This window comes from Haliotis asinina, chromosome 5, assembly GCF_037392515.1.
Source record: "Haliotis asinina isolate JCU_RB_2024 chromosome 5, JCU_Hal_asi_v2, whole genome shotgun sequence".
NCBI lineage: Eukaryota > Metazoa > Mollusca > Gastropoda > Lepetellida > Haliotidae > Haliotis > Haliotis asinina.
The window spans coordinates 27860674-27888457 of record NC_090284.1 but is presented as its reverse complement, the minus strand read 5'-3'; the positions used below and the strand labels follow the sequence as shown (position 1 = coordinate 27888457).

The 27784-nt window shown below is 40.6% G+C and overlaps 2 protein-coding genes across 6 annotated transcripts in view; both read left to right on the top strand.

The window, feature by feature from the left end:
- LOC137283639 (solute carrier family 22 member 4-like) overlaps window positions 1–4946 on the top strand; it is a 77191-nt gene extending 72245 nt beyond the window's left edge. For 2 of the 5 annotated variants that reach the window (XM_067815238.1, XM_067815239.1), the window contains 5 exons: window positions 252–386; window positions 1214–1417; window positions 2855–2927; window positions 3270–3290; window positions 4005–4946. In XM_067815238.1, coding sequence (XP_067671339.1) covers window positions 252–386; window positions 1214–1417; window positions 2855–2927; window positions 3270–3290; window positions 4005–4187 — 616 coding nt within the window. In that variant the 3' untranslated portion in view covers window positions 4188–4946. Of the gene's footprint in view, window positions 1–251; window positions 387–1213; window positions 1418–2854; window positions 2928–3269; window positions 3291–3394; window positions 3593–4004 lie in introns of those variants that run through there. The other 3 variants (XM_067815240.1, XM_067815241.1, XM_067815242.1) reach the window with 2 other exon arrangements.
- Window positions 4947–7968: 3022 nt separating this feature from the next.
- On the top strand, window positions 7969–8718 carry LOC137283826 (type VI secretion system spike protein VgrG1b-like). The gene has a single exon (XM_067815510.1). The coding sequence runs from the start codon at window positions 7969–7971 to the stop codon at window positions 8716–8718; it is 750 nt and encodes a 249-aa protein (XP_067671611.1).
- The last annotated feature ends 19066 nt before the right edge of the window (window positions 8719–27784 follow it).

Genomic DNA, 27784 nt, shown 5'->3' with positions numbered 1-27784 from the left:
CAGATGTATGTATTATTATATTATATACAGTTAGATATCCTAAAGACGAACATGTTTTTTAGTCTTTTTTTAAAAAAACCAAACTCAGACTGATCGTCAGAATATGCAAGAAATCTTTCTTTTTTTCCTTCAGTCATGTGATTGTTGACCGCCGTCCTCAGGAACCTGCCACAATGTGTCACCCTGATAACCTGTGACGTTCGCAATAGGTATCTGGAACCAGCAGTTATATATGTTTTTGTTTGTTTCAGCTTGATTGCGTCGACCGTATATTTTTGCCTTGCTGAGAAAACACGGAGAATAACTGGGAACGTATATGTAGATAGATTCCTTCCATACATCGTCGACCTTCCGCTAACCTGGTCTGCAGTCGTCGTGAATAAATGGTAAGGTCATTTCAGCAGTGGACAACGTGAAAATGCTGTTTTGGAATCGCCATGGTATTAAACATTTTTTTTGACCAGCACTACACGTTTATATGGGAACAGAAGCTAACTCTTTTCTGATTTCAGTGAGGATTTCAGTAGACAGGTAAATATTTGAAATCACATCTTGTTATTTACACTAGAATCATATAGAATGCTCGTGCGGTGTCTATGTATTTTGTCAAGGTTATAGTTGATCCCAGGTGGCATTGTACCTTCTAATGACCTACGTGTTTTTATTAATTTCGTTCACGAACAGACCTGCGAGTGTGCCTGCAATATGCAGACATTGGGTGTGCACTCATGTTGTTTTATGAATGACTTCAAAGATGAGCGGTGAGTGGGAGTGTTATCCCAGCTGTCCAGCAGGGACAAGTTTTACCACAATGTGTTAGATGACGAGTTTCTGAGTTTAGAGTTATTTTACAGCTGGGCAGTAGGGAAACGTTTTATCACAATGTATGAGATGATAAGAGGTTGAGCTGGAAGTTATAGCACACTGTGTCAGGTGGTGAATACTAGATCTACACCACAATGTGTTATCTGTTGAATGACTGGGTTAAAGGTATCCCCACTCGGTCAAAGTGTACCACTTCTGTGAAACCAACAACCTTCGTCTGTGGTGCAAACAAATTTATCAACGATGTATCACAGAAGTACATGTACCTAAGGTTGCTTCAGGGAAATGTACCTCAAGTTGGAGCTTGCAAACGTATCATTCGATAATGGCCTTTTTTCCCTATGGAAGTCATTTACTGGTGGTTGAGTTAACTCAACTATCGTTTCAGCCTTGGGCGACGCTGGTGTCTGTTTTTATATGCTGTGGCGTCCGGATTTGCATCTCTCTCTATCATCGTCCTAGACATGACTGGTAATCTGCAGTCCATGCCAAACATGATGAAAGGCTTGGCAGTATTTGGCAAACTCGGGGTGACCGCGACACTTTCCCTCCTCGCCATTTCAGCGGTAGAGATGTTCCCCACAGTTATACGGTAAGACGCTTCCATGGGATATGTCATGCTGATAACATTAGCCTAACATATATCATGAAAGTCGCGTAGAAATATTATATATAGCCAGCACATGTGTCACTGTCATATCGCGTGGACTATATTCATCTAAAGGATACATTCGTGTTGACAATTGTCATCATATGGATCTATAATCAGTGTTATATTCAACTCTTGATTACAGCATGTGTGATGCATTCCATTCATGGACACACGTGTGATTGCACACATTGCTATATTATACGTGACATATTCCAGAGAGGGATATATCGAATGTATCAAATTCCCCTGATCGATACATCATATATATATCTGTTATATTCCACTGTCACATATTCAGTTGCCCCACCCTGACATTTGGAGAGTAAGACAAAAGTATTCGATGATATGTTTTTGTAGTTAAGAATCAGTATCAATGAAGAGAATTTCCTGTTTCCAATGTACTTGTTACGTGATTGTTTACGAAACAGATTCAAATCACAAACTGGTGGTCACTGCAGTGAGAACACGAGCTTTATCTTGAAGTATGTTCTTATGATGACATTACAGGAATATGCCGATTTGATACCTGTAGTATTATACTTGCAACTGACAAGTAGATATAAAGCATCAAACATAATAGCTAGGTATATTCACATGGCAGAGCCAGGTACACACTATATTCAGCTGCCTCGTCTTATGAAGTGTGTTTTTTGTTCGGTGTAAACCAAGACGAATGAAACTGCGAGCCTGTAAGGCTTTCATGGAAGGAATCAATACTACTTTTCTGAAATGGAGAGTAATAACGTAAGAAAAAGGAAAATTTTCAAATGTCAATCTTGAAAAAAATAAAAATCGATTTTCAAGAGGGGTCTGAAGTGTTTTATTAACGCTTGACCCCCCAGATAAGCTCTCTCTCTGCCTGGTGGTGACAGCCCTGTTAGTGCTGATTAGAAGCCTGGTGGCTGGAAAACAGTCTCCCCGTCTATTATGCTGCTGTGGATAGTGGAACCTTTCTCAAGTTCAAACACATTTGGGTTTCATATTGTCATACTCATGACAGAATTATCAGCTTAACATTATGACATACACTGGCAAAAGAAAAATGTGTATGCAAATGTATTTTCTTCCAGAAAAGGGTAGTTACTTCTGTCTTCGGGATACAAAAAAAAAAAAGAAAAAAAAAACAAAAAAAAAAACAGTATGAATTTTGAAAAACTTCCAAATATAGGCTGTTTGTATATTCTGCCACTAAATCAAGTGACTACAATGACAGTGCTGCTACAACGAACTCAAGGAGAGCAATATACGCATTCGATAGAAAACATACATCAAAACATTCGTTGTAACCGTTGTATCTATATAAGTTCACTTCACCTGTTAAAGAACAATATTATTTTCTCCACCGCACCTCTGATTCCAAGAATGTATACATTACAGATGTATGGGGACAGCGATTGCTTTGCTGTCTACAGCAGCTGGAGCAATTATATCGAAACAGTTCAAGTTTTTGGTAAGTTGTGTCTTGTCATTGCACTAATCACATCTACTTTCAAGAAACGATTATATATATATTTAATGCTATCCCTCAATGGCTTCGATTGTTGTAGAATATTTTGTAAAATGTTCATGGACCCCAGTTTCCTTTTATTTCTTTCAACAATCAAGATTATTTAACTTTGTTGATATTAAGTAGCATAAAGACTTAAAAGGTAGACAGAAGTTATGTTATGGCAGAAAACAGTCTTCCTTTTCTTAAATCTTATACAATGGCCAAGGCGTGAAACGTCAATCTGCTGTTGAGGAAATACACAATATGACCATCAGATGAAGTAATATGTCTTTATTTCATTAGCGGGTTTTCCAGGAGATCCAGGTAAGCCGTAGCTTCGTTGCCGTTCACGTCAGTGTTCACATAGCATTGTGAACAGTGAACATTCACCGCACTCACCGTTTAGTAGAATTTCCCTCCGTTTGCAGGCCTTTGTCGTTTCTGTCTTAGTCGTAGCTATAGCTTCACCCATGCGTAGTCTGCTTGCCACGACCCTTGTCATCAGTGTTCAGAAGAGTACCTCTCTAATACCTGTAATGTAAGATGTAATTCCTTTCTGTCAGCATTAAACGTAGAGTCAGATAAAGTGATACATAGAGAAATCTATTCGATGTCATAGCTACACTTATACACGATGTAAGAACGGGGAGTATATGTGGTCATCACAGGGAACTGTTGAACTGCAATGACATGTTGTCCTTTGTCAAATTAAAGAGGGTAGTGTTTTCCTGCTCGCATACATTGCAGTATTCACTGTCAGTGTTTTACAATGCTGGGGTGCCTCGTACAATTATTTCCTATTGGAGAACCATGCACAAGCACTCACCTGTACGTATGTACCAAATGACGTATCTGTGCAGCAGCCGTCTATATAAGTATGTGATCTGGTTAATGTAAAGCAATGATTGCTATACTCTTCGTGTATTTCAGCAAGCATACCTACACAGAGCAGTTTGCAATATTTGAAAATATAAATGAAAGGAGAATAAAAACATTATCATGATTACTTCAAAGTTCTTTGATCTCTTTGTGGTGTAGGATGAAAACCACTACACAGTGCCTTTCCTGGTGTACGGCGGTATGATGATCACGGTCGGCTTTGCTGCCCTCTTCCTGCCAGAGACGCTGGGGCGTCCACTTCCAAATATCCTGCCCTGTCGTCATCGGAAGATTCCACTACAAGAAGGAACAAGACTTGTGAACACGTGGGATAACTTGTAGTTATTTGCGAGACATTTGTGTGAAAGGAACGAGCAAAGGATTACTGTTGATGTCTTGTCGGATTACATTACACGGCGATGAGTGTGTGGTGACAATGAAACTTTCGATTGAGTCGTGATTTGCATGATGCGATTCTTTGATGCTCATGACTTTGTTGTTGACAACAACCACCGATACAAACTGATATTGCATACAAAGATGTTAAATGAAAGTCATGAGTGATAACATGACAAAATACTCATCGTTTGGCTGTGTTCCGAATGTTTTGGAACAATGAAGAATAAAAAGACCTATTTATTGTGAATGTTATTCTTCTAAAGTAGATTTGAGGGGAATGCGGAAAGGTACGACTTGTGCAGGAATGAAGACTTACACAGAGGATGAAACATTGTCGAGTAACCTGAGGATGGAAGCGTATTTTGAAGTCGGCTGGAAGTTCCAAAGCGTAACTAATGACAGTATAGTATGTGTTACATCCACTGAGTCCAGTATTTGCATTATCGGAAACTATCTCATACATCGACCTACATTTATAGCTAAAAAGTACTATTTTAGGAACATCATTACTTGTGTACTACTACATAAGTGGTTGATCTCGGCATGTGTTCTAATGCTATTGCTGTACTGTATTGCTGATGGTTGTACACGTTCTATTGTATATCATCGTCAGCAATGTCAGCTTACACTACATGGACTACCAACTGGGTATTTAGTTATACTATTGCTATGAGCGAATAAACAGTCACATGTTTTTGTAAAGTATCTTGATTCCTTTGATACTGGATGTACGCTAGTCTGTTCATGATATTGGTTCTTTAACATTTACCATTCGTTGGCATCATACACCATAGGTATATCGTAAGCGATCTTCTGGGTACATGCAATAACTGCACCCAACTTACACTAATACAGGGAAATATTCCAGTAAATAAAGCTGAATTTCTACTGAGAAATAACATGCGGTTTGACTGGTTTCTGTGCAGCAGTTCTTGTGTGCACGTATTCACACCTGGTGTATTCGGTGCATGCTATCGATTCTGGTCAGAACATGAAGCAAGATTGTAAAATCGCGTTACAGTAGGTCACGGTGGCCTGCTGCAATGGTAGCTTTCATGAAGAAAAGATCTCCATTAGCGAAGAAACACCGCTGGTATTCTGAAAGAAGAAACTATTCTAGCTCTATGGTGTTTTGTGACATGTGACTGTCGTTGATTTAGCTTTATAAAAATGATGGAATCAATGAAATTTCATTCAGTCAAAATTATATGGCTCATCTCTGCAGCTGAAGTTACCCTCACGATTTATTGGTTGTAATCAGGAAAATCAATTTCATTTTGCAAAGTAATCCTTTTCTGTAAGAATTTAGTTTGCCATTTTATCATTAACCACTTAACTTTAAAAGAAGCTTCTGTGAAATGTTCGAATGCTGAAAACCATTCGAAATGTTTATCCCACTGGAAAGTATGTCCAAATTCAATTATGACCCAAATTCATCAGAACGCCGTGTGCTAAGCATCCCCAAATGGATATCAGCTAATCGGTCATGTCTATCAGCTAATTGACATGTACTCAATACCAAGACTCTGACAAGGGGGTTGTAACACTGGTTTGGTCAGGGACAAATTGCTCTCGAGCTCACCGATATGTTTGCCATCGTGGTTTGTAAACACGTATTACAGTGACTTAATTTGGTCTAATATTTGAAGTAGGTATTGGCAGGTCAGCCAGACATTGCCCTGTGGACTACATCAGTTTGAGATGAGACTAAAGCTTGATATGGCCCCGTTGTTGGTAGTTGCAATGGGTTTGCCAGTGAGATGGATGTTGCGTTTAAACACTCTAAAGGTATAAAGACGTTTCCTCTACGGCGTACGTACGACTGACATTTTGGGATTCGTTACCATAAATGAAAAAGCGAAGCAGTGGTCTCATACTTTATTGCTAGATAGAAAGGTCATGGGGATCATACTGCCCAAAAGGGGGGAATCAATAACGTGTAGGAGTAGTGTATAATAAATACCAGTTGCTTTTACAGTGGTAAGATTTCAGAGGCACTATTTATATATGTTACGATGAAACCTATTTATTGCCTTTAGACATTATTGAATCTATTAACATTATTTTCATTAGAAGAAGAGACGGTTCCTTACGTCAAAAGAATACCTCCTTGATTTAATCATATAAAGAACACGTACAATTTCCGGTAGGCTATAAACTTATTTTCTATCTCATAAATGACGCTTCACTCCACCCTGTTTTGTTATTGATATCGGTTCATGCTTTAATAGGGCGATGATCACATTACCCATTTCCAGACAAGTTGTCTGTAAATAGTTTTTAGGTCTTTATAGACAGATTCGTACATCATTTGTCTTCAAAATAATCAACGACTGTGTCAGCTACACATGAGTTGTTCAGTACGGCTTTACGTCAATAATAGCAGCACATAACCACACATCACCTATCTGCCAAGGTAATAGACAGTTATAACAGCCACACATCACCTATCTGCCAGGGTAACAGACAATTATAACAGCCACACTTCACCTATCTGCCAGGGTAATAGACAATGATAACAGCCACACATCACCTATCTGCCAGGGTAATAGACAATTCGACTTCGCAGAATTAAATAGTCGTATCTGACACTTACGCCCAAAAAACTTTTTTGTTCTCTTTTTACTTGTATTAGTCTTGTGCATATTCTAAATAAAAATCGTGAAATTATCTCAAGTCATTTTTTTGATATATTGAATTTATCAAAGGTCGTAAGTACTCATGCACTGTTGAACGTAGAATTAAAAAGACGTAAGTGACACTCTCACATCACTTACGACCCTCTGGTGTTAAGTTTAGGATGAGGTGGAAAAACAAAGAGTTGTAAGTGGTACTTCCGACTAACTAGATGCACTGCAATTAAACATGTGCAAATTATGTCAAATTTGAAGTTCTATGAAAGAACAGTTTAAATGGTATAGTTAAAATATTACATTTCATGGACCAAAGTATCCAGGTTTTGATTTTGGTGGATTTGCAATACCACAGCGATGAATCTACAAAATCAGGTGACCATCGAGTCTAGGAAACACGCACTGTGTGAACTGTGACAGAAATTCGGTAAGTACGGTCTACAAGCAATGCAGAGACTTAAATAATTGAAATATAATCTTGCGTGTATGTTTGCTATTGCATATTTACAGACACATGTGGAATATATGTTTATATCATTGTCAATTTTGTGAGGAAAGTTTGACAGATAATAAAGTCGTAACTGTAAACATTCTGCTGATTCTGGTATATTACTTCAGGATCGTAACTGACACTTGCGACTTTTTGTCACCTGATTTGGAAGTCATATCACAGTTTTTCAAACAGATACATATACACTAATAATTTCATCTTTTGTTGCAGGTTAATGCTAATGAAAACTAGGAAATTGTAAAACACTGGTCTTTGGGACGAATTTAACACGTCCCCAAACTGACATTGTAGGAATTGTTAACTGGGAACTCCTGCTTTTTGTGTTGAACAGATCTGGAAGACTTTAAAGTAGGCATACAAGTTGTTACATTAATGTGCAGTAAAAAGGTTGTACGTTTGCCATCCTTGTCTTTTTGGACTTATTGACTGCAAATCCATAATATGTGCTAATTAACAGATCAAACCAGTGGGTCAGCAACGAAGGGGAAAACAGTCACGTGTGAAGAAGGTTGAAACTAGTGAGATAGGTGAAGATTATATTTCACTGAATATTACTGCGACCTATATCGGTGCTACTGACATGTCTGATGACAGTTTGGATGAAGCTAGTATCTGCATGAATGAAAATATTGACGTCACCATTAGTGACTCTCTATCAACCAGTCTTCCACAACAGAATGGTACTGTTGCTACAAGTAACATCAATGAAGATGAGATGTCAGATGATAGTTTTGTTGAAGCACTTGTCACAAGTTTTGAGGAAATTGAAAACAGTATTTCAAAGGCTCTTGCCCCGAAAGTGTATGGCGACAATGGGGCAGAGAAGTTTCTTGCCTTTGATGACAGTGGGGCACGAAAGATTCTTACCTGTAAGGACCATCAGATGGATGAGAGTAGCGAAGAGAATATTCTCGCATTTGAGGAGCAGCAGATGGGTGGCTGTAGAGCAGAGAAGATTCTTACCTGTGAGGAGCAGTTGGTGGATGGCAGTAGAGCAGAGATGATGCTTACCTGCGAGGAGCAGTCGGTGGATGGCAGTAGAGCAGAGATGATGCCTTCCTGCGAGGAGCAGTCGGTGGATGGTAACAGAGCGGAGATGATGCCTACCTGCGAAGAGCAGTCGGTGGATGGTAACAGAGCGGAGATGATGCCTACCTGCGAGGAGCAGTCGGTTGATGGTAACAGAGCGGAGATGATGCCTACCTGCGAGGAGCAGTCGGTGGATGGTAACAGAGCCGAGATGATGCCTACCTGCGAGGAGCAGTCGGTGGATGGTAACAGAGCGGAGATGATACTTACCTGTGAGGAGCAGCAGGTGAATGGTAAGTGAGCAGAGATGATGCCTACCTGCGAGGAGCAGTCGGTGGATGGTAACAGAGCCGAGATGATGCCTACCTGCGAGGAGCAGTCGGTGGATGGTAACAGAGCGGAGATGATACTTACCTGTGAGGAGCAGCAGGTGAATGGTAAGTGAGCAGAGATGATGCCTACCTGCGAGGAGCAGCGGGTGAATGGTAACAGAGTGGAGATGATGCTTACCTGTGAGGAGCAGCAGGTGAATGGTAAGCGAGCAGAGACGATGCTTTCCGGCGAGGAGCAGCAGGTGGATGAGACTGGAGAGGGGAAAATACCTCTACGTAAGGACCGCCAGATGGATGAGAGAGGTGAAGAGAAGATTTATATAAGTGATGGACAGCAAGTGGATGACAGAGCACAGACGATTCTCACCCGTAAGGACCATCTGATGGATGAGACTGGAGCAGAAAATAATCTTACCTGTGAGCAGCAGATGGATGGCAGTAGAGCAGAGAACATTTTTACCTGTGAGGAGCAGCAGAAGGATGGCACTAGAGCAGAGAAGACTCTTACCTCCACGAATACGACATTCAGTGAATATTGTATCCAAGATAGTACATGTGAGCATGCAGAGCGTCCCGATCTGAATCAGTTTCCAGTGCTTCAAACCCATGTTGATAACATACCAAGCTTTACTGAGCAAAGCAGAGAAGATCAGCACTCTCTACCATTTGACAATCCTCCAAGTATTAATTACTGCACTTTCTCAAGCCATAGTCAGACATCTGACTTAATCAAAAACAAACCGTATACAGTTGACATCAATAAGATTCCAGTTTCAGATGTCATAGAAGTTTCCTGAAATGAAGTAAATCTTTGGTCATTCAATGATAGAGATGACGCTTCTAACAGGCAGTGTACACTGATGAAGGAAACCTCAAGTAATGATGACATCCAATTTGACTCAGATGATGACATACCCCTGAGCCATTTGCTGTCTAATGCGCTATTTACATCCAACAGTAGTGGGTATCCTGTAACTTCCATGGAGTTATGTAGTGGTTCATCAACTCCTGAAGACATAAGTTTCAATTCAGACCTTCTTGAATCTAGTTCTTATGATAAAACATCTGCATCTAGCGAACTCACTTTGCTATCGTCGTTTGATGACACAGCAGAAGGGGATACAACCAGCATTTGTAAAATGAAACCACTCCAGAATATCAGTGACTCATATTCACAGGACGAATGTGAATCATCTGGTGATGAGTACAGACCACCAGATTCTTTATCTGACTCTACAGATGACAGTGGCATAAATCTGAAAGAAATATTGAAGCGTAAACGCCAGAGGTCTTCCCGAACTAGAACATTTCAAGTTTTTCCACAAGTGTCTTCTGAAAACACAGAAAAAATCTTTGATACTAATGGAGATAAAGAAGGAGCACAGTTAGCTGATAAAGGACCAAACACAGCTGACAAAAATGATGATAAGCAGCAGCCTCGGTTGTCAAGAAGTCGTACTCGCAATCCTGAAAAATGGAAATCAAATGAACGGAAAAGAAAAAGAAACAATGGAGAGGAGTACACAAATACTCGAGGAAAAAGAGTCCCAATGAGAGAATGTAAACAATGTCCATGCAAATGCAAATATTTCTGCAGAGCATTCAAAGATGAAGACAGGTACCATGTTTTCTCATCCTATTGGAAATTATCGTATGAAAGACAGCGTGATTTTCTGAAACGTCACGTAAAGGCAACTGAGAAAAGCAGACGTACGAAAAAAGAGTCAGCTTCAAGACGTAGTCAGACGTATGAGTACCATCTCCCATCCGACACAAATATGCTACAGGTGTGCAAAGCATTTTTCCTGTCAACATTAGGCATAGGTGAAAAGACCGTGTATTACACGATTATGAAAAGAAATGACATTCACTCTGTTGACCAAAGAGGGAAGAAGAGTCCAAAGACCAAAATCCCACAGGTAGAACGCACTCGAGTTCGGGATCACATAATGTCTTTTCCGAAAGTAGACTCTCACTATTGCAGGCTATCTTCTCAAAGACAATATCTTTCAAACGATCTCTCAATTTCAAAAATGTACAGACTGTACAGAGAAGAATGCAAAAGAAACAATCACATTCCCGTCAAACAACACATATACAGCTCAATATTTAGAACTGAATTCAACTTGGGTTTCCATGTGCCCAAAAAGGATAACTGTGCGTTCTGTTTTTCATACCAAAACATGTCTCAAGAGGACAAAGTGATCAACAAACCCAAAATGGAGGATCACACACGTCGTAAAATGGAAGCACGCACCATGAAGGAAGCTGACAAGACAAGGGCAAAATCCAACAGTGCAATAAAAGTTGTAAATTTTGATTTGCAGAAAGTTCTCATTACTCCCAAATCTTCAGTTTCCGACTTTTACTACAGCAGGAAACTTGCTACATATAACTTATCTGTGTATGACATGGCAACACACAATGTTAACTGCTACATGTGGGATGAAACTAAAGCCAGAAGGGGAAGTTGTGAGATTGCTTCTTGTCTGTTTGAATATAACAAAGCCTTGGGACCTGTCGACGAACTTATCTACTACTCAGACAGTTGCACCGGTCAACAAAGAAACATTCAGTTTTCGACAATGTGTTTGCTTTCAGTCACAAATCTTCCCATCAAGATAATAACACACAATTACTTTGAAAGAGGACATTCACAAATGGAAGGGGACTCTGTACATGCAACAATAGAGAGGTACACCAAGTATGCAGAATTGTACACTCCAATGGAGTGGATGGCTGCTGTCAGAAATGCAAAACAAATACCTCCTCACTACAAAGTGATTGAGGTTGACCGCAGGAGTGTCTACAACTTCAAATCTATTGTTGATACTCTGGTGACAAACAGAAACAGAGCTACTGATGGAACCAAAGTTGAGTGGACAAAGATTCACTCATTTCAGTACAGAAAGGAGGAACCTCAGAACGTGTTCTTCAGATATGATTTTGGAGATGAATACAGCTCATTCTCAATCAACAGGGCAAATATCAGACATGCAGCTGGACAACGTGCTAAATCCCTCAAAGGTGTTGAAGTTAGACCTTTGTATTCTGCAGCCATACCTATAAGCGATGCCAAATACAGAGATTTGTTAAACTTGTGTTCCAAAGGCCTTATTCCAGAAAACTGCAGGTATTTCTATACATCACTGGCCCATGGTGACCACAACAAAGACAGACTCCCCGAGCCAGACGAAGAGGAGAGCTCTGATTCAGATATTTGAAAAATATTGCTGAAAACTTCCTTTGAAATGGTTTCTCAGAAATAATTATGTTTATGAAAGTGTTGTTCTTTAATCATTCGTTTAACAAATAGGTTTGACAGTTCTTTAATATACTTAATGTTTCAAAAGCGTTACTGTTATTTCAGAGAATCATGTATGGTAACTAAGTTTAATTGGTCTGTGTGAAACCATAGCCATGTGTAGAATTGTCTAGTTTTGTCAGTTTTGTCAACTGAGTATCAGTTTGCAAATGGCTGGTTATATTCCAGAAGGAAAAACATTTAGGTTATTTGTTGCCTGTGGATAATGTTGCTGAGAAATCTTCTCGTAGTCATTCATTTATATCCAGTTGTCACTGCTCTTTTTGAAGTAATGTTACCGATTGATATTGCTTAGTTGAGTAAAGATTCATGCAAATGATAACCTTGAATTTGTTTTTCATCCTAGACTTGTAAAATCCCAGCAATCTTTTCCTCCCGTTCATCAGATACGTTTAACAATGTTTAAAACTACACACAGTACAGATTTATTTGCAATCATATCATAAAAACTCCTGCACAAGCATCCCTCAATATGGTGTACAAACGGGAATACACAGCTGGACGTATCTCTGCGTATAGGGTAGACTTGAAAGGCCGTAAGTGCCATTTACAGCCTTAGTGTACATTTATACAAAGCATCAAAAGGCAGTATGTGTCACTTACGACCACTGTTTTAGGGAACTTCGAGACATGTGTCAGAATAAAAACGAAATTAAACTTTAAAAAATAAATAATGCCTCTTAAAATGGACAATGAATAAGGTACATAGCATGAAAATACTCCTTTGTTATGACTTTACTGTCATGAAAAGGTTCAAATCAAAATTTCAAGAAGTATGTGTTTAAAACAGTTTTTCTCGATTATCTCAGAAGTTTAAACATTTGCAAATCTGCAGATACAACCTTCTAATTCTGCGACGTCGAATTATAACAGCCACACATCACCTATCTGACAAGGTAACAGACACTTATAACAGACACACATCACCTATCTGCCAGGGTAACAGACAATTATAACAGCCACACATCACCTATCTGCCAGGGCAACAGACAATTATAACAGCCACACATCACCTATCTGCCAGGGTAACAGACAATTAGAACAGCCACACATCACCTATCTGCCAGGGTAATAGACAATTATAACAGACACACATCACCTATCTGCCAGGGTAATAGACAATTATAACAGCCACACATCACCTATCTGCCAGGGTAATAGACAATTATAACAGCCACACATCACCTATCTGCCAGGGTAACAGACAATTATAACAGCCTCACATCACCTATCTGCCAGGGTAACAGACAATTAGAACAGCCACACATCACCTATCTGCCAGGGTAATAGACAATTATAACAGACACACATCACATATCCGCCAGGGTAACAGACAATTATAACAGCCACACATCACCTATCTGCCAGGGTAATAGACAATTATAACAGACACACATCACCTATCTGCCAGGGTAATAGACAATTATAACAGCCACACATCACCTATCCGCCAGGGTAATAGATAATTATAACAGCCACACATCACCTATCTGCCAAGGTAACAGACAATTATAACAGACACACATCACCTATCTGCCAAGGTAGTAGACAGTTATAACAGACACACATCACCTATCTGCCAGGGTAACAGACAATTATAACAGCCACACTTCACCTATCTGCCAGGGTAATAGACAATTATAACAGACACACATCACCTATCTGCCAGGGTAACAGGCAATTATAACAGCCACACATCACCTATCTGCCAGGGTAACAGACAATTATAACAGCCACACTTCACCTATCTGCCAGGGTAATAGACAATTATAACAGCCACACATCACCTATCTGCCAGGGTAATAGACAGTTGTAACAGACACACATCACCCATCTGCCAGGGTAATAGACAATTATAAGAGCCACACATCACCTATCCGCCAGGGTAACAGACAATTATAACAGCCACACATCACCTATCTGCCAGGGTAACAGACAATTATAACAGCCACACATCACCTATCTGCCAGGGCAACAGACAATTATAACAGCCACACATCACCTATCTGCCAGGGTAACAGACAATTATAACAGCCTCACATCACCTATCTGCCAGGGTAATAGACAAGTATAAGAGCCACACATCAGCTGTCTTCCATGGTAACCGACAACTATAATAGCTGCACATTACATCCAAGGCAATCGACAGAGAAAACAGTCCAAAGACTACATTTACTATGTGCGTCAGTGCATGGGTAGAACTGCCCATAAAGCCCAGTACATACAACAACACTGTCTACACCGGAGCACATCTGCAACACGTACTACGCACTACTATATTTATGATACACTGTCACAACGCAGCTCGATGTGTACATCCACTACACACAACAGCACTGAATATACACAATTTCACGTGATCATAGGGTATACACAACAGCCACACTGACTATACACCGTTTAAAGAGCCAGCTACTTCACACAACCCACACAACCCTCCATACCCACTATACATAACAGCAGTGACTTACATCCAACAACACTGCCTACAAACTGCTTTATGTCCACACAATGGCCCCTGTGTACAACTAATATACACAATATCACTCAGTCTGTCTGTACGCAATTATATCTGTACACGCATTATAAGGAACACTGCCTACATCCAGAGCTACTACACGCACAGCTACAACAACAGCAAAAACATCAACAATAACAACAACGATACCCACAAGAACACTGTTGTATGTGTGCAATGCACGCTAATATTTCCCCTGAGTACACAGGGAACCGTATTCAAGTTTTATGAGAGTGTGATTTCCCTTGTTGTTGTCTTTGTGTCAGTGATTAATTATACACTACACACGTTTCAGCAGCATGTCGTCATGTTCTCATCAACGTTCCTAGTGTTGGACAAGGGGCAAGGAACTGTACACAAACTGCATGTGTGCCACGAGAGATATAAAACATATATTCTGATTCGGATATACTCAATAACTTAGACTGAGATATTGCCCCTGAACACCAGGCTTTAAGTCTACGTTAAACCTGCTGCACCAGCTGTTGTGCTAAAGAACGATTATTCTCTAGTATGAGTAGTGATGCTTAACTGGTTCTCGTGATGAAATGGTGCCGACGTTAGGTGGTGTGGTACTGATATGTGCTGATTCACTAGCCCTGTGATGAATAATTACAGTGACAACGATACCTGATTCAATTTGATGGCAATATAAAGTGATTGGGCATGGTAAGGACGTCAGAATCACTACAGTGACGATGTAAACTGATTCACTACCTGAAAATGAGATCACCAGACACATCATACACCAAGACCCCGAAAAACACGCAAAGTACACAATACATCCAACGCACACATGAACACGTAACATACAAAAATCCCATACAACAACACCAGTAACACACTATGTACATATAGCAGAAATAAAACACGTACCACGGACGGCATACCGTAAAAGCACTGACAGCACACACAGAGGCATCGAACAAAAAAAAACACAACACATTCAAAACACACATAACAGACATGACATATATCAAACACATTTAAAGCACACAAATTACACAACAAACTAAACAGTGGACAAGGACATATGTAACACTCAGCACACAATTTATACTTTGACATACTGCATCCCAATGTCTTCAACAGAAACATATCAGTCTTTAAGATAACATAACACAAAATTCTTTTTTTTACCTCTAATGTGACACTAATATTAATGTAGTATCAACTGAACTTATAGGTTGAAAACTGACCATTATCCCTGTGAATTCTGAATCACGCAGTCAAAGCTGAACCAGTGAAGCAGAACGTTGTGACCGAAGCAATGATAAACTACTCACCGAATCTAGCTCAGATCTCTTCAAGCATTCAACGCCCTCGTGATTTGGTAAATATTGATTTTATATTGATTTAATACGGAGAGCAAATCTTAAATGGTCATGCACCAATTCTATTGCTACACTAAACGGTTCTAACAGACGCAAGATGATCGGTATCTATATTTCACAATGAGTGTGTCATTTGAAAACAAATGAGTGTCGGCCGAATATTCATACAGTAATTTTGAAATGCTGTGTACCCTGAAATATGCAGTGAGAGGTGTTCAAAATATATCCGGATTTAGATGTCTGAAATGCCGTGGCACAAAAAACGCAAACCCTTACTTCCAGCTTCCTGTGTGGGTGTTTGTCATTAGAGCACTCTTGATAGCAGCAATTGATTCGGACACAGCAAAACCACTATACAATGTGAACTGTATTCCGGGATATCTGTGTAACATTCGTGGACTTGATATGATGGCTGTAGCTAGTAAATACTTTCAGCAAGGAGCAGCGAGTTACACGGCCTGTGCATCTTCATATCAGCAAGCATCACGTGTGATGCCATCAACGCATCACGTGTGGTGCCATCAACGCATCACTGTGCGTGTAAAGCCCAAATATCCATTATGTCCATCCCTTCCTACAGCCATTGAGTAAATGCAGTATCCCAGTTAAATACCGAAAGCTATAATTATAGCCATTTTCAGTTTATTTTCGGTTCACTAGTCTGCATGGTAAACTGATCTAGTCGGTTCAGCCTTATACTGACAGTGCATGTGCCCTGGGCGCAAGGATCGGCAAGTGCCACTCTAAAACATATGTACGGCAAACCCGTGCACTCTATGTCTTTGAACAGTAACATAATAGACAATTTGGATGAAACACTGATATATCTCTTGGCATGTGCGCAGCAGAAGTTCCGTGATTCGGTGATACATCAGGGCTGACCATGACTGTCTAAATTGAATAAGTAAACCAAATGATGGCAAGAAAAGGCGGTAGCATCAGCTCATCGTTCATTCTCGATGTCTTTGTTAACGTTCGGTAGTCGGTATTTACAGCGTTGTTCACGATGCAGGAATTTCACAGTTTTAAACATGAAATATATTCTAACTGTACACGTTCCAGTTATGATCCCCAACCAAGACACATGGGGACCGTCCAAAAACATTGCGGTGGTTGTCTTTCCATTTGGTGAAACAATGTGTGCCTTCATTGGTGGCCCCTAAGCCAGATGCCGCTCCTGCTATGGTCTTGACTCTGACTGTGAGCGATGAGGCCTGGTCTCATCTATAATAGATGTTGCACTAATCTTTTCGGATCAATTTCAAACAGAACTACATTATCATGAGACATGTTATATCTGGTATGTGTTTTTAAAGGCCATAATGATATTGTGGATTCATGTGATGTCGTTTATGGTCTTACGTAAGTGACAGTCCTTTCATGACGGGACCGTAACTAAAAGGCCGGAGCTCATACTTTCAAAAAAACTGACGAGTTTCCAATTTGTTTCCCATTGGCTACTCCTCGGCAGTGTACATGTTATCTACCCATGAGTGGGCTGGGTGGCTGGTTGGTTTGTTTTTGAACGCGGTACACAATGTGTAGGCGGTCTGTGGAACATCGGGTCTGATCAACATCACGAGTTATCATCCTACTCGATCGGGCATGTGTCAACCAAATCAATGAGCATGAACACCCGATCCCGCCAGTCGTCTCCTACAACTAGCATGGGTTACTGAAGACCAATTCTAACCTGTATCTTCACGGGTTTCTGCATCACGTGCATCTGACTATTTTTTGACAAACAATCTTCAGCATGGTTATGTCAGCATCAAATACGTATACAATCCTAACCATGCACAATATGGGGTCAGAGGTGTTGGTTGGGGGGAATCTTAACAATTTCCTGAAATTCTCTCCCTACCCACAGGCTTGTTTATGGAACGCACCTCCTCTAGTCACCTGAAAAATACAGTTGGAATTTCAAATCTGGATTAAAAAAATGAGGATTATATTTTCAAAATGTATGTTTTGTGGACTGTCTTGCATCCACATTTTTAGCCGTGAATCTTCATAACATGCTTCTTTATACTATATCATCATGAACCGATCAGTCAATGTAGTAATATTTCATGGAACCTATTTGAATACTGCTTTGCAACAAACGACAGCTTTGACCATGTATGGTGGCCATACCCCATGTGCGTACAGGCTTGAACTTAGACCTTTAAAGCCTTCCATGCTTAACTCTTTGCCAGCTCCTTACCGATTGTGATTAACCTTCCTTCGTTTTGTACACCATCAGTCACAAATGGCGTATGTTGGCAAGGCCTTTTTTCAGGTATTTTATAGCTGCACTTTACCCAAGTTTGCCAACTTTCGAGATCACATCACATCCACGAGCCAAAGGGGACGCTAATTTTATGTGGACATACTACTCACACGTAGCAGGTCCATAACCGAAAAATGTAAAGTACGGTTTGGTATGAATAGATTGGAAACTACTTGTCAGATGTGAATGCTCCACCAGTAAAGACCTTATCAAGGGAACTGAAACAGCGACTGGTAAACAAAATGAGTTACACAGCAGATATTCCTTGATCCTTATTTTTCCTGAAGCAGAAAAGGATCAGCGTAAAGTGTTCCCGCTTCCTTCCATCAACTTGTGTTGTAGCGGCTGATTAAACAAATAGGGCTATTTTAAGCTAACAATCACAATAAAGCAGGTGCTTGATCATATAGTATACACATCAACTTCGGAGCAAACAGGCTACAGAATATCGTAATGACTTGACTCCGTCTCTGTATGTCACAACTTGTCGCGGGAACTGGTTGGAAAAGAATGTGTAATGGCCTTTTGGACAAAACGATCGCTCATGCAAAGGGTCACCTACTTGCACGAGGAACGAAACCTGCACACGGATCACAATGAAACATGATCAACCAGAACATGCAAACTCCCAATAAACAAATTGCTTCATTATTACGCGTTGCAAAAAAACATCCTCTATATGGCATTAGTGAAACGGTCTATATAAATCTGTCTGCAGGCCTGTACATCTACATCTACATTTCCTTAGATGCTCATGGAAAGGATGTGATGAAATAGAGCTAGAAAGCGGAGAGCGAAAGAAGGTGGTGATGACCCTGTCGTTCGGGGTAAAGGTCACTCGTCACGTCGATAGTCGACTCAGCCCGACTGCCCGAAATAGTGAACGATGCGTGTGGATTGGTAAATAGCGTCTGGGTCACGGTGTAAAGGACTTTCCATCACTGCTAGGTTTTGCAACAAAATGCTGAAACTTTTATGATTCTAAGTATCCACTGAAGACGTCAGTCCGGAAAATCACACCTCACATTCCCGTGTCTCTCAGATTTTGGTGCTGTGCAAAGCCGACTTGTCTGCATCTCAAGTAGAAAGCAACGTTGTTCATACATACTTCAAGGGACTATTGGAACCTCACGCTGAAGCGCTCGTTCCCAAAGTGAATGATCCATAATTAGACCACCTCAGATTACAGAACAGTGTGGACGTTCGTCCTTAAAATCTGTTGAAACCAGTGAGTTTAAGTTTCATGTAAATAAATCATCTCAGCGCATCATCCATCCACACACATCCACGCGCAATACAATAGACGATGAAAACTGACTGAATCCTGTCATGTTCAATGTTACGCATGATGAAAACCCCACACAAATGTGTTATACATTTGAAACTGTACCAAAGCATACCAGGAATGTTCATGCTAGTAATATTGGAATTCAGTAATACTGATTTGTAATTCATGTCTTTGAATAAGTGTAGTGCATTTGCCAAGTTTCATAGGCAGGATCGAGGTATGTCTCGTGGGTAACCGCTGGGCAACGTCTCTACTACAGGGACGCCACCACGAGGTTGTTGTGGCAGAGACTCATTATAATGCCATCATTATAAGTATTGTGAGCAACAAATGAATTGTAGAGTTTTCGGTTCAAAGTTTCCAGTGAGCCTGTGCAGGAATGGTGTTCAGGCAGTAACAGACAGGTCCTGATATTGATCATGAACCCAAATGAACTGACGCCCCACGCAGCTAATTGGACTGCAATAGTGAAAGCAGCCTACTTTACCCATGTTCCAAACACTGACGCGTACAGCCCAGCACCTGAGGCGTATACTCAAACTCTTGTCGGAGGAACCACATATCTCCTCATCAGCTCATCACAATGCGAGTACCCCAGTGGCTCACTCGGTCGCAAGGTTGATGGAAACTGTATGTGTTTACTGAAGGTGTAAAATCAAACGTAGGTGTACTTGAATCAACCATGCCTGCCTTATAATGCTGGGCTATGAAGGAAAACGCAGTCAGATATTTTCAACAACTCCGAAAGCGGGGATCCAAAACATACAGATGGTCACCTCAGTAACCAAAGTGATAAACTATAAATGCCACATATAAACAATTGTTACGTGGAAATTATGACGAATTGTTGAAATAACATTCAGCAATATTGACCTGCATTCACAAACTCTACCAACCCCCAATCACATCATGTCTCGATATGTTAACTCATGGTTGACACTTTGCCGGACGCTTTGGGATCGGAATAACACATCACTGATGCTCTATAACCCTTATAATAATAATAAGAGATTACCTTATGGTCTGTTTCCATCTAACAAACGGTCTAACTCACTAAACTTCATCTCGATCCTTTTTATAATTACATAATATTTGCTTTTCATAAATATACAGAAATATACATAATTATTCAAACACAGGGACGCTCATGTCCCCCAAATGAGACTACGGGTGGCAACTGCTTATTGAAAACAGACCATAGCCGCTAAAGGGCTGTTACCTTTAATCCGCAAAGTGGGGTATGACCCGAAGAACTCTAGAAAGCTATACTGAACAGCAAAAGAAACGCAATTTTCGAAAATGAAATGTCCTAAAAATAAGCGTTTATGTTTATATCGTCTATTTAGAAACTTGACAAAAAATCAGAATTGCGTTCCTCTTGAGGTCTAGTATATATTTACGTGAAGTATAATTATATTAAACACGGCGCTATATACTCGGATATTAAAACAGCAGGAAATGAAGAGAAAACCTCAAATTCCTGTTGGTCAGCCATGTACTTACCATGGTACATCAATCACGAGCGTCAGCACACAAGGCCATTGTGGATATTAATGAATCGTAATACCGCACAACAGGGACGTGTTGGGGGACCGGCTTGGAGTCGTGTGTGCAGACAATTACAGTATTGTCACACATAGTGTACTTAAACGAACCCACCAATCCGTTGGTAAATGATCAGACGGTGACCACATGAATGTGTGCAAACACCTAGTTGGGAGTACAGCAACGTGCAGGAAAACTTGGACAAAGTACTGTGACTCTACCCACTCTACCCAGCTGTGAATGTGTACCTCGTAAAGATGGACAAGCTACATTAACTTGGTGCGCCTGGTGACTGCAAAAGTAGTATGATGCACAGGGAGCTGAGACAGACAGTAACATGTCGAGAGAAAACCAAAGCGCCTATGAGCAACATTGCTGGAACCTGACACTAGATGTATATAGATAGATTACAAATAAATAGATAAAGTCCGCATGGTTATTAATGGCTGGCACGCCACACAACAAGGTACCTTCGGTTATATCCCTTTGTTACATTTTAGCTTCATAGCGAACCAAACGATGGCTTCCTAAAATCTGACACCTACAAAACGGCGTCTCCATGCGAAACAGGTCACACTGGTGATGACACACAACTCTAAACAAGGCCATCCGTTTATGTGAGTGTACAACCATATCCAAACAGTGGTTTATAATGCTCTCTTCAAATCTAATTTCCGAGACATCAAATTCACTTACAGTTTAAGTGTCATGAAATTCGTACAGTGAAACATTAAGCCAAAATCTACCGACAATGTACAACTAGTGAGCTTCAATTTGATCCATTCGAAATTCGGAAATATCAAGTCAAGCAGGTTAATGGGATTGCCAGTACCCATTTACACACGTGCAATTGTTGGAGCTAACTTCGGGCTGGTTTTAACTGTAGGCGTGATGTGGTATTCTGTGAGACATAAGGTAAAGTTGACACGACCTCCTGGAAGAAATTAGATCAGACGGCTCAAACTGTAGGCGTGATGTGGTATTCTGTGAGACATAAGGTAAAGTTGACACGACCTCCTGGAAGAAATTAGATCAGACGGCTCAAACTGTAGGCGTGATGTGGTATTCTGTGAGACATAAGGTAAAGTTGACACGACCTCCTGGAAGAAATTAGATCAGACGGCTCAAACTGTAGGCGTGATGTGGTATTCTGTGAGACATAAGGTGAAGTTGACACGACCTCCTGGAAGAAATTAGATCAGACGGCTCAAACTGTAGGCGTGATGTGGTATTCTGTGAGACATAAGGTAAAGTTGACACGACCTCCTGGAAGAAATTAGATCAGACGGCTCAAACTGTAGGTGTGATGTGGTATTCTGTGAGACATAAGGTAAAGTTGACACGACCTCCTGGAAGAAATTAGATCAGACGGCGCAAACTGTAGGTGTGGGATCAAGTTACGGTGATTAATTGTGAATGTTTACTGGGTCTGACATTCAAAATTCTGACATATCAGTCGCAAGAGGGCAGTGACTGAAAACATAAGCTAGCAATCGTTTGTGGACTTATTCTGGTGACCACTCTATAATTGCTTCATTCTAACCTTCTGCATCCATCTGACCTGTGGCTTGAAACCCCTTGCAGCCCAAATGAGAGAAAGAATGTTTGTGGAAACCAAGTATACATTGTTCATCCTCCCAGGGTGGGTATGAGAACACTTTACAATTCTCAGATCGATCCGTTTTTTTGAAGACATCTCAGCCAACTTTATGCTGCGTGCAATGTTGATGATGTCAACCATCTTTTCCCGAAGCTGTACTATCTGAATGGTCAGAAACTTATAGAAACGTTCGTAAAATGTAGAATAGTACGCCATGTTTGCGATGTCAGCATTGCACAGAACACACGTCTGCAGCTATAGGCCAGCACTTGAAACTACTTACCGATCATCTGCTGTCACAAGACTGAAAGCATTGTAAATTCTTTCCACTGATCGGCATTCACCATAGCACAAACACTAGGCTCTTGCCTTCAGTGCTTTACAACTATGTGCTGCTTTCTACATAACGTTTTGAGAGAAGGAGTTAATCGTATCTAAAAGTTAATTACATCATCAAGTAATTCGCAAAGCGACGTCAGTTCCTCATGTACTGACCATGACTAAAATGCCATTGCCAACACAATGTGACATTAATTTCACATTTGATAGACATGAAGGGAGCACAACCATTGTTGACTGCGTGTGTTTGTATGATAGGTTTTTCCAACACAGCGTGTGTATTTATGACAACAAACTGGTATTGCATAATAATTATTCATACATATATATTGCATTAACCGAAACATTGCTCTGCAAATGTAATGTGTTAGGTACATTGTACACCTTGAATTAATTCTGTATTGTTTGTTGCAAGCTGGCTTCATAAGCTGGTTATATGCATGTTATGTGATATGCACATCTAGTCCACCTGTCTACTCTATGACCACCCCAGTGTCTGGTCACATCTAGTCCATATGTCTACTGTATTACCACCCCAGTATCTGGTCACATCTAGTTCACATGTCTACTGTATTACCACCCCAGTGTCTGGTCACGTGTAATCCACATGTCTACTGTATGACCACCCCGGTGTCTGGTCACGTGTAATCCACATGTCTACTGTATGACCACCCCAGTGTCTGGTTACGTGTAATCCACATGTTTACTGTATCACCACCCCAGTGTCTGATCACATCTAGTCCAACTGTCTACTGTATGACCACCCCAGTGTCTGATCACATCTAGTCCACATGTCTACTGTATTACCACCCCAGTGTCTGGTCACGTGTAAACCACATGGTTACTGTATTACCACCCCAGTGTCTGATCACATCTAGTCCACATGTCTACTGTATCACCACCCCAGTGTCTGATCACATCTAGTCCATATGTCTACTGTATGACCACCCCAGTGTCTGGTCACGTGTAATCCACATGTTTACTGTATGACCACCCCAGTGTCTGATCACATCTAGTCCACGTGTCTACTGTATGACCACCCCAGTGTCTGATCACATCTAGTCCATATGTCTACTGTATTACCACCCCAGTATCTGGTCACATCTACTTCATATGTCTACTGTATTACCACCCCAGTGTCTGGTCACGTGTAATCCATATGGCTACTGTATGACCACCCCAGTGTCTGGTCACGTGTAATCCACATGTCTACTGTATGACCACCCCAGTGTCTGGTTACGTGTAATCCACATGTCTACTGTATGACCACCCCAGTGTCTGGTTACGTGTAATCCACATGTTTACTGTATTACCACCCCAGTGTCTGATCACATCTAGTCCACGAGTCTACTGTATGACCACCCCAGTGTCTGATCACATCTAGTCCACATGTCTACTGTATTACCACCCCAGTGTCTGGTGACGTGTAATCCACATGTTTACTGTATGACCACCCCAGTGTCTGATCACATCTAGTCCACATGTCTACTGTATCACCACCCCAGTGTCTGGTCACGTGTAATCCACATGTTTACTGTATTACCACCCCAGTGTCTGATCACATCTAGTCCACCTGTCTACTCTATGACCACCCCAGTGTGTGATCACATCTAGTCCATATGTCTACTGTATTACCACCCCAGTATCTGGTCACATCTAGTTCACATGTCTACTGTATTACCACCCCAGTGTCTGGTGACGTGTAATCCACATGTCTACTGTATGACCACCCCAGTGTCTGGTCACGTGTTATCCACATGTCTACTGTATGACCACCCCAGTGTCTGGTCACGTGTAATCCACATGTCTACTGCATTATAAACCCCGGTGTCTGATCACATCTAGTTCACATGTCTACTGAATTACCACCCCAGTGTCTGATGACAGTAATGTGTATTAAGTTCCCACAGATAATCATCTATATCTAACCCATATTTGCACTGTGTACCCAATCCTAGTTTTCACCATCGAGTCAATTCTTAGTGTCTATGACAGATTTGCCACGAGCAAATCAATCCATTTACGCCTAGCGTCTAGTCACCCCTTGATGTCTAATCCAGATGTCTACCATGTAACTATCCAGTCCCAGTTGTATAGTAGATCTTCTTCATCTGATCCATATTTCCACTGTCTAATGAACATTCCACTTCCTGGCAAGATTTCAAACCTCTATTCAGTTCTCCGTTGTCTCAGTTTCTGCTCTCCTATCGATCCCAGGAAAACTTGCATATTTCCACGTTATGGAAGCAGTCATATAAATGTGTTCACATTCGGACCAATCTCTTGCGAGTAAACAGTATTTTTCCCCCTCTGTATTGTCGGGTGCCTGAGTCTGTGTGAAATTTCAATACTTAATCTAATTTATCAGAACCCACAGCTGCCACGTTGTCGTTGTTCAAGCAGGGTCGGCACGATGTACACTTTGATCAGCCATTGGAGATTTAAGTGCAGATGACTCTCGGGTTGACGACTTCACATTAAATGTCCATTAATCAGGAGATAACCATAAACGATGGCTTTCTTTATGTTGTTAACGTCCTACAGGTTCGTGTATCAGTCAACAGGCAGGTGGTGGTAATGACGCCGCGCGGAGGACACAGACACGTACGCACACACATCTAATACCATAAAGTATACTTGGCGATAATCCCACTTGAAATCAATGTTGCAATAACGCCAGTCTCCCACAATGGCGTTGTAACTCCAAGTGCTGGACGGATGCCAGCTCAGACCATGACGTCTTTACGACTCCTTCACTCCGATGAGGTAGCGAGGACAGCAGCGCCTTAATACCACTGTTCAGATTTTCTAAAGTAGATATTTATATATCACTCAGATAAGTCTTTATATTAAAAACAGCTCTGTTTCAGATTTTCAACCAATTTTATGACGCTTCAGTAATCATTGACAAATCACACAATTTAAACTGTTAACAAACATGTCATGTAAATATCGACGTAAAATAAATGTAACATTTTGTGTGTTAGTCATTTTGTGTGTCCCTTTGTGTTCTGGGTCGACGGTCGAAACCTTTCTAACATTTGATGAATACCTCGGAGAGGACATTGTACACAGTTGGTAATTGTATGGTTACTTAATATGATAAGATATACGGAACATAAAGCACGACAGTTCTTAAGAGAGCTTATATCGTTATATTAGGAGCGGATCTAATTTTCTAATTTTTATCTCCCGAGAGGGTACCTGGGTCTGAAAACATTCAAAGTAACTTGAAACGTTCCACTGTTTTAATCGTGGAATATGTGTATTTTAATGTATTGCTAGATCGGTCTGCTAACGGCTGAAAGGGGTGGTGAAAGTCCATCTAGGTCCCATACAGGAAGGAAATGTACTGTAAGTCCTCATGGTCCCTTGTATGGTGACCTACCTTCAGTTATTGGCAATCCATATAGCCTGTTTTTATACTGTATTGCCATTTATAGTTAAAAGATTTTAGATTTAATTTATGTGCTAATTTTTTTCTGGTTATTTTACTGTCGATAGGCGTTTTATAATTCGATTGTGCTTATTGTTTATTAGAAAACGTTTTTAGTCATATGGCTAACATATTGCCGATATGACAATTAATTGTAATTCACTCATTCACCCACTGATTTTATGCCACTCTGCGATTGTGAACAAAATAATGAGACAGCATGTTATGGGTGTTATCAGTACATGAGGCCGTGTGTATAGGCATATAAATATTGAAACATTTTGTTAACGAAACCCCTGTGAAGGCAACCTAGGAATTCAGTCTGCTGAACGAATATCAGCAGTTCAATTCATACCTTGCAACAAACAGTATTAATATTGCAATAACTGGAAGGAAGAGAGATATCCTACTGATATCACTGAATTCTAAAACTGAGTACAGAGCTGTTGGTCATGCCCTTACCCTTGCTGGCACCAACTCAAGCAGAATCCACAAGTATGTGAAAGTGCTGACCTGGCACCCAGTGATGATAACCTGTTTCGAAAAGTCTTACTTGCGTAGAAGCGATTTGCCAATGTTGAACTCAATGCTACGAGGGGAGGTCAACAAGTCTTGAGGACTTCACGTGTTTGTTGCGAGGTGTTGAAACTTTCACAGGTATCTCATGAATGATCAGTGTATGCAATACTATTAGCTGTTTCACAAACGTAATGGAAGTGAGTTCAACGAACTTTATCACATAAGACAAGCTATGAGGTAAGTCAAGTTATTAGGACTGTATAATGACATTCTAGTCAAGGATCTTAGTTAGTGATGGTCACATGAGATTTTAGTTATTAGTTCACCTAAAGCAGATTTTGTTTCATTTTGCAAAAGTCAACGCTAACACGTTTATATTGGAGCTGAATCTGAATGAATCGCCACCATACAGAAACAATGCTTACATACTGCACTGAAGTGTATTCTGTTGACGCAAACACTGACCTTGAAAATCATGTTTTGCTATTACCTTTATCATTATTTTAGAAAAAACACTGTTGCAATGCAGTTACTTCAATTTTAGATTAAGTCTCTATATGATTTTCTTTATCTGTAAACGATTGCCAAACATTGATACACAATGGGGACGGGGAGGGTGAAAGTATGGTGTAACAGCAACAAGGAAGATGAAGCGCACAGACAGCTATTATGTTTCATGATGTACACACTTGGGCTAAGATGCATTTTAATATGAGAATCAAGGCTATATCCAGCTGTATTTCGTGGGGGGGGGGGTGGGGGGTGGGGGGGGGTTGGGGTTCTCGGTGTCCAGACACTTTGATAGCACCCATAGGTCCTCATGAACTTGACTATGGCTTACCTAAGAAACGTAAGACCG

Bases quoted from the DNA above. Each gene is read 5' to 3' on its own strand.
- LOC137283826 (XM_067815510.1), top strand. From the start codon at position 7,969: ATGTCTGATGACAGTTTGGATGAAGCTAGTATCTGCATGAATGAAAAT.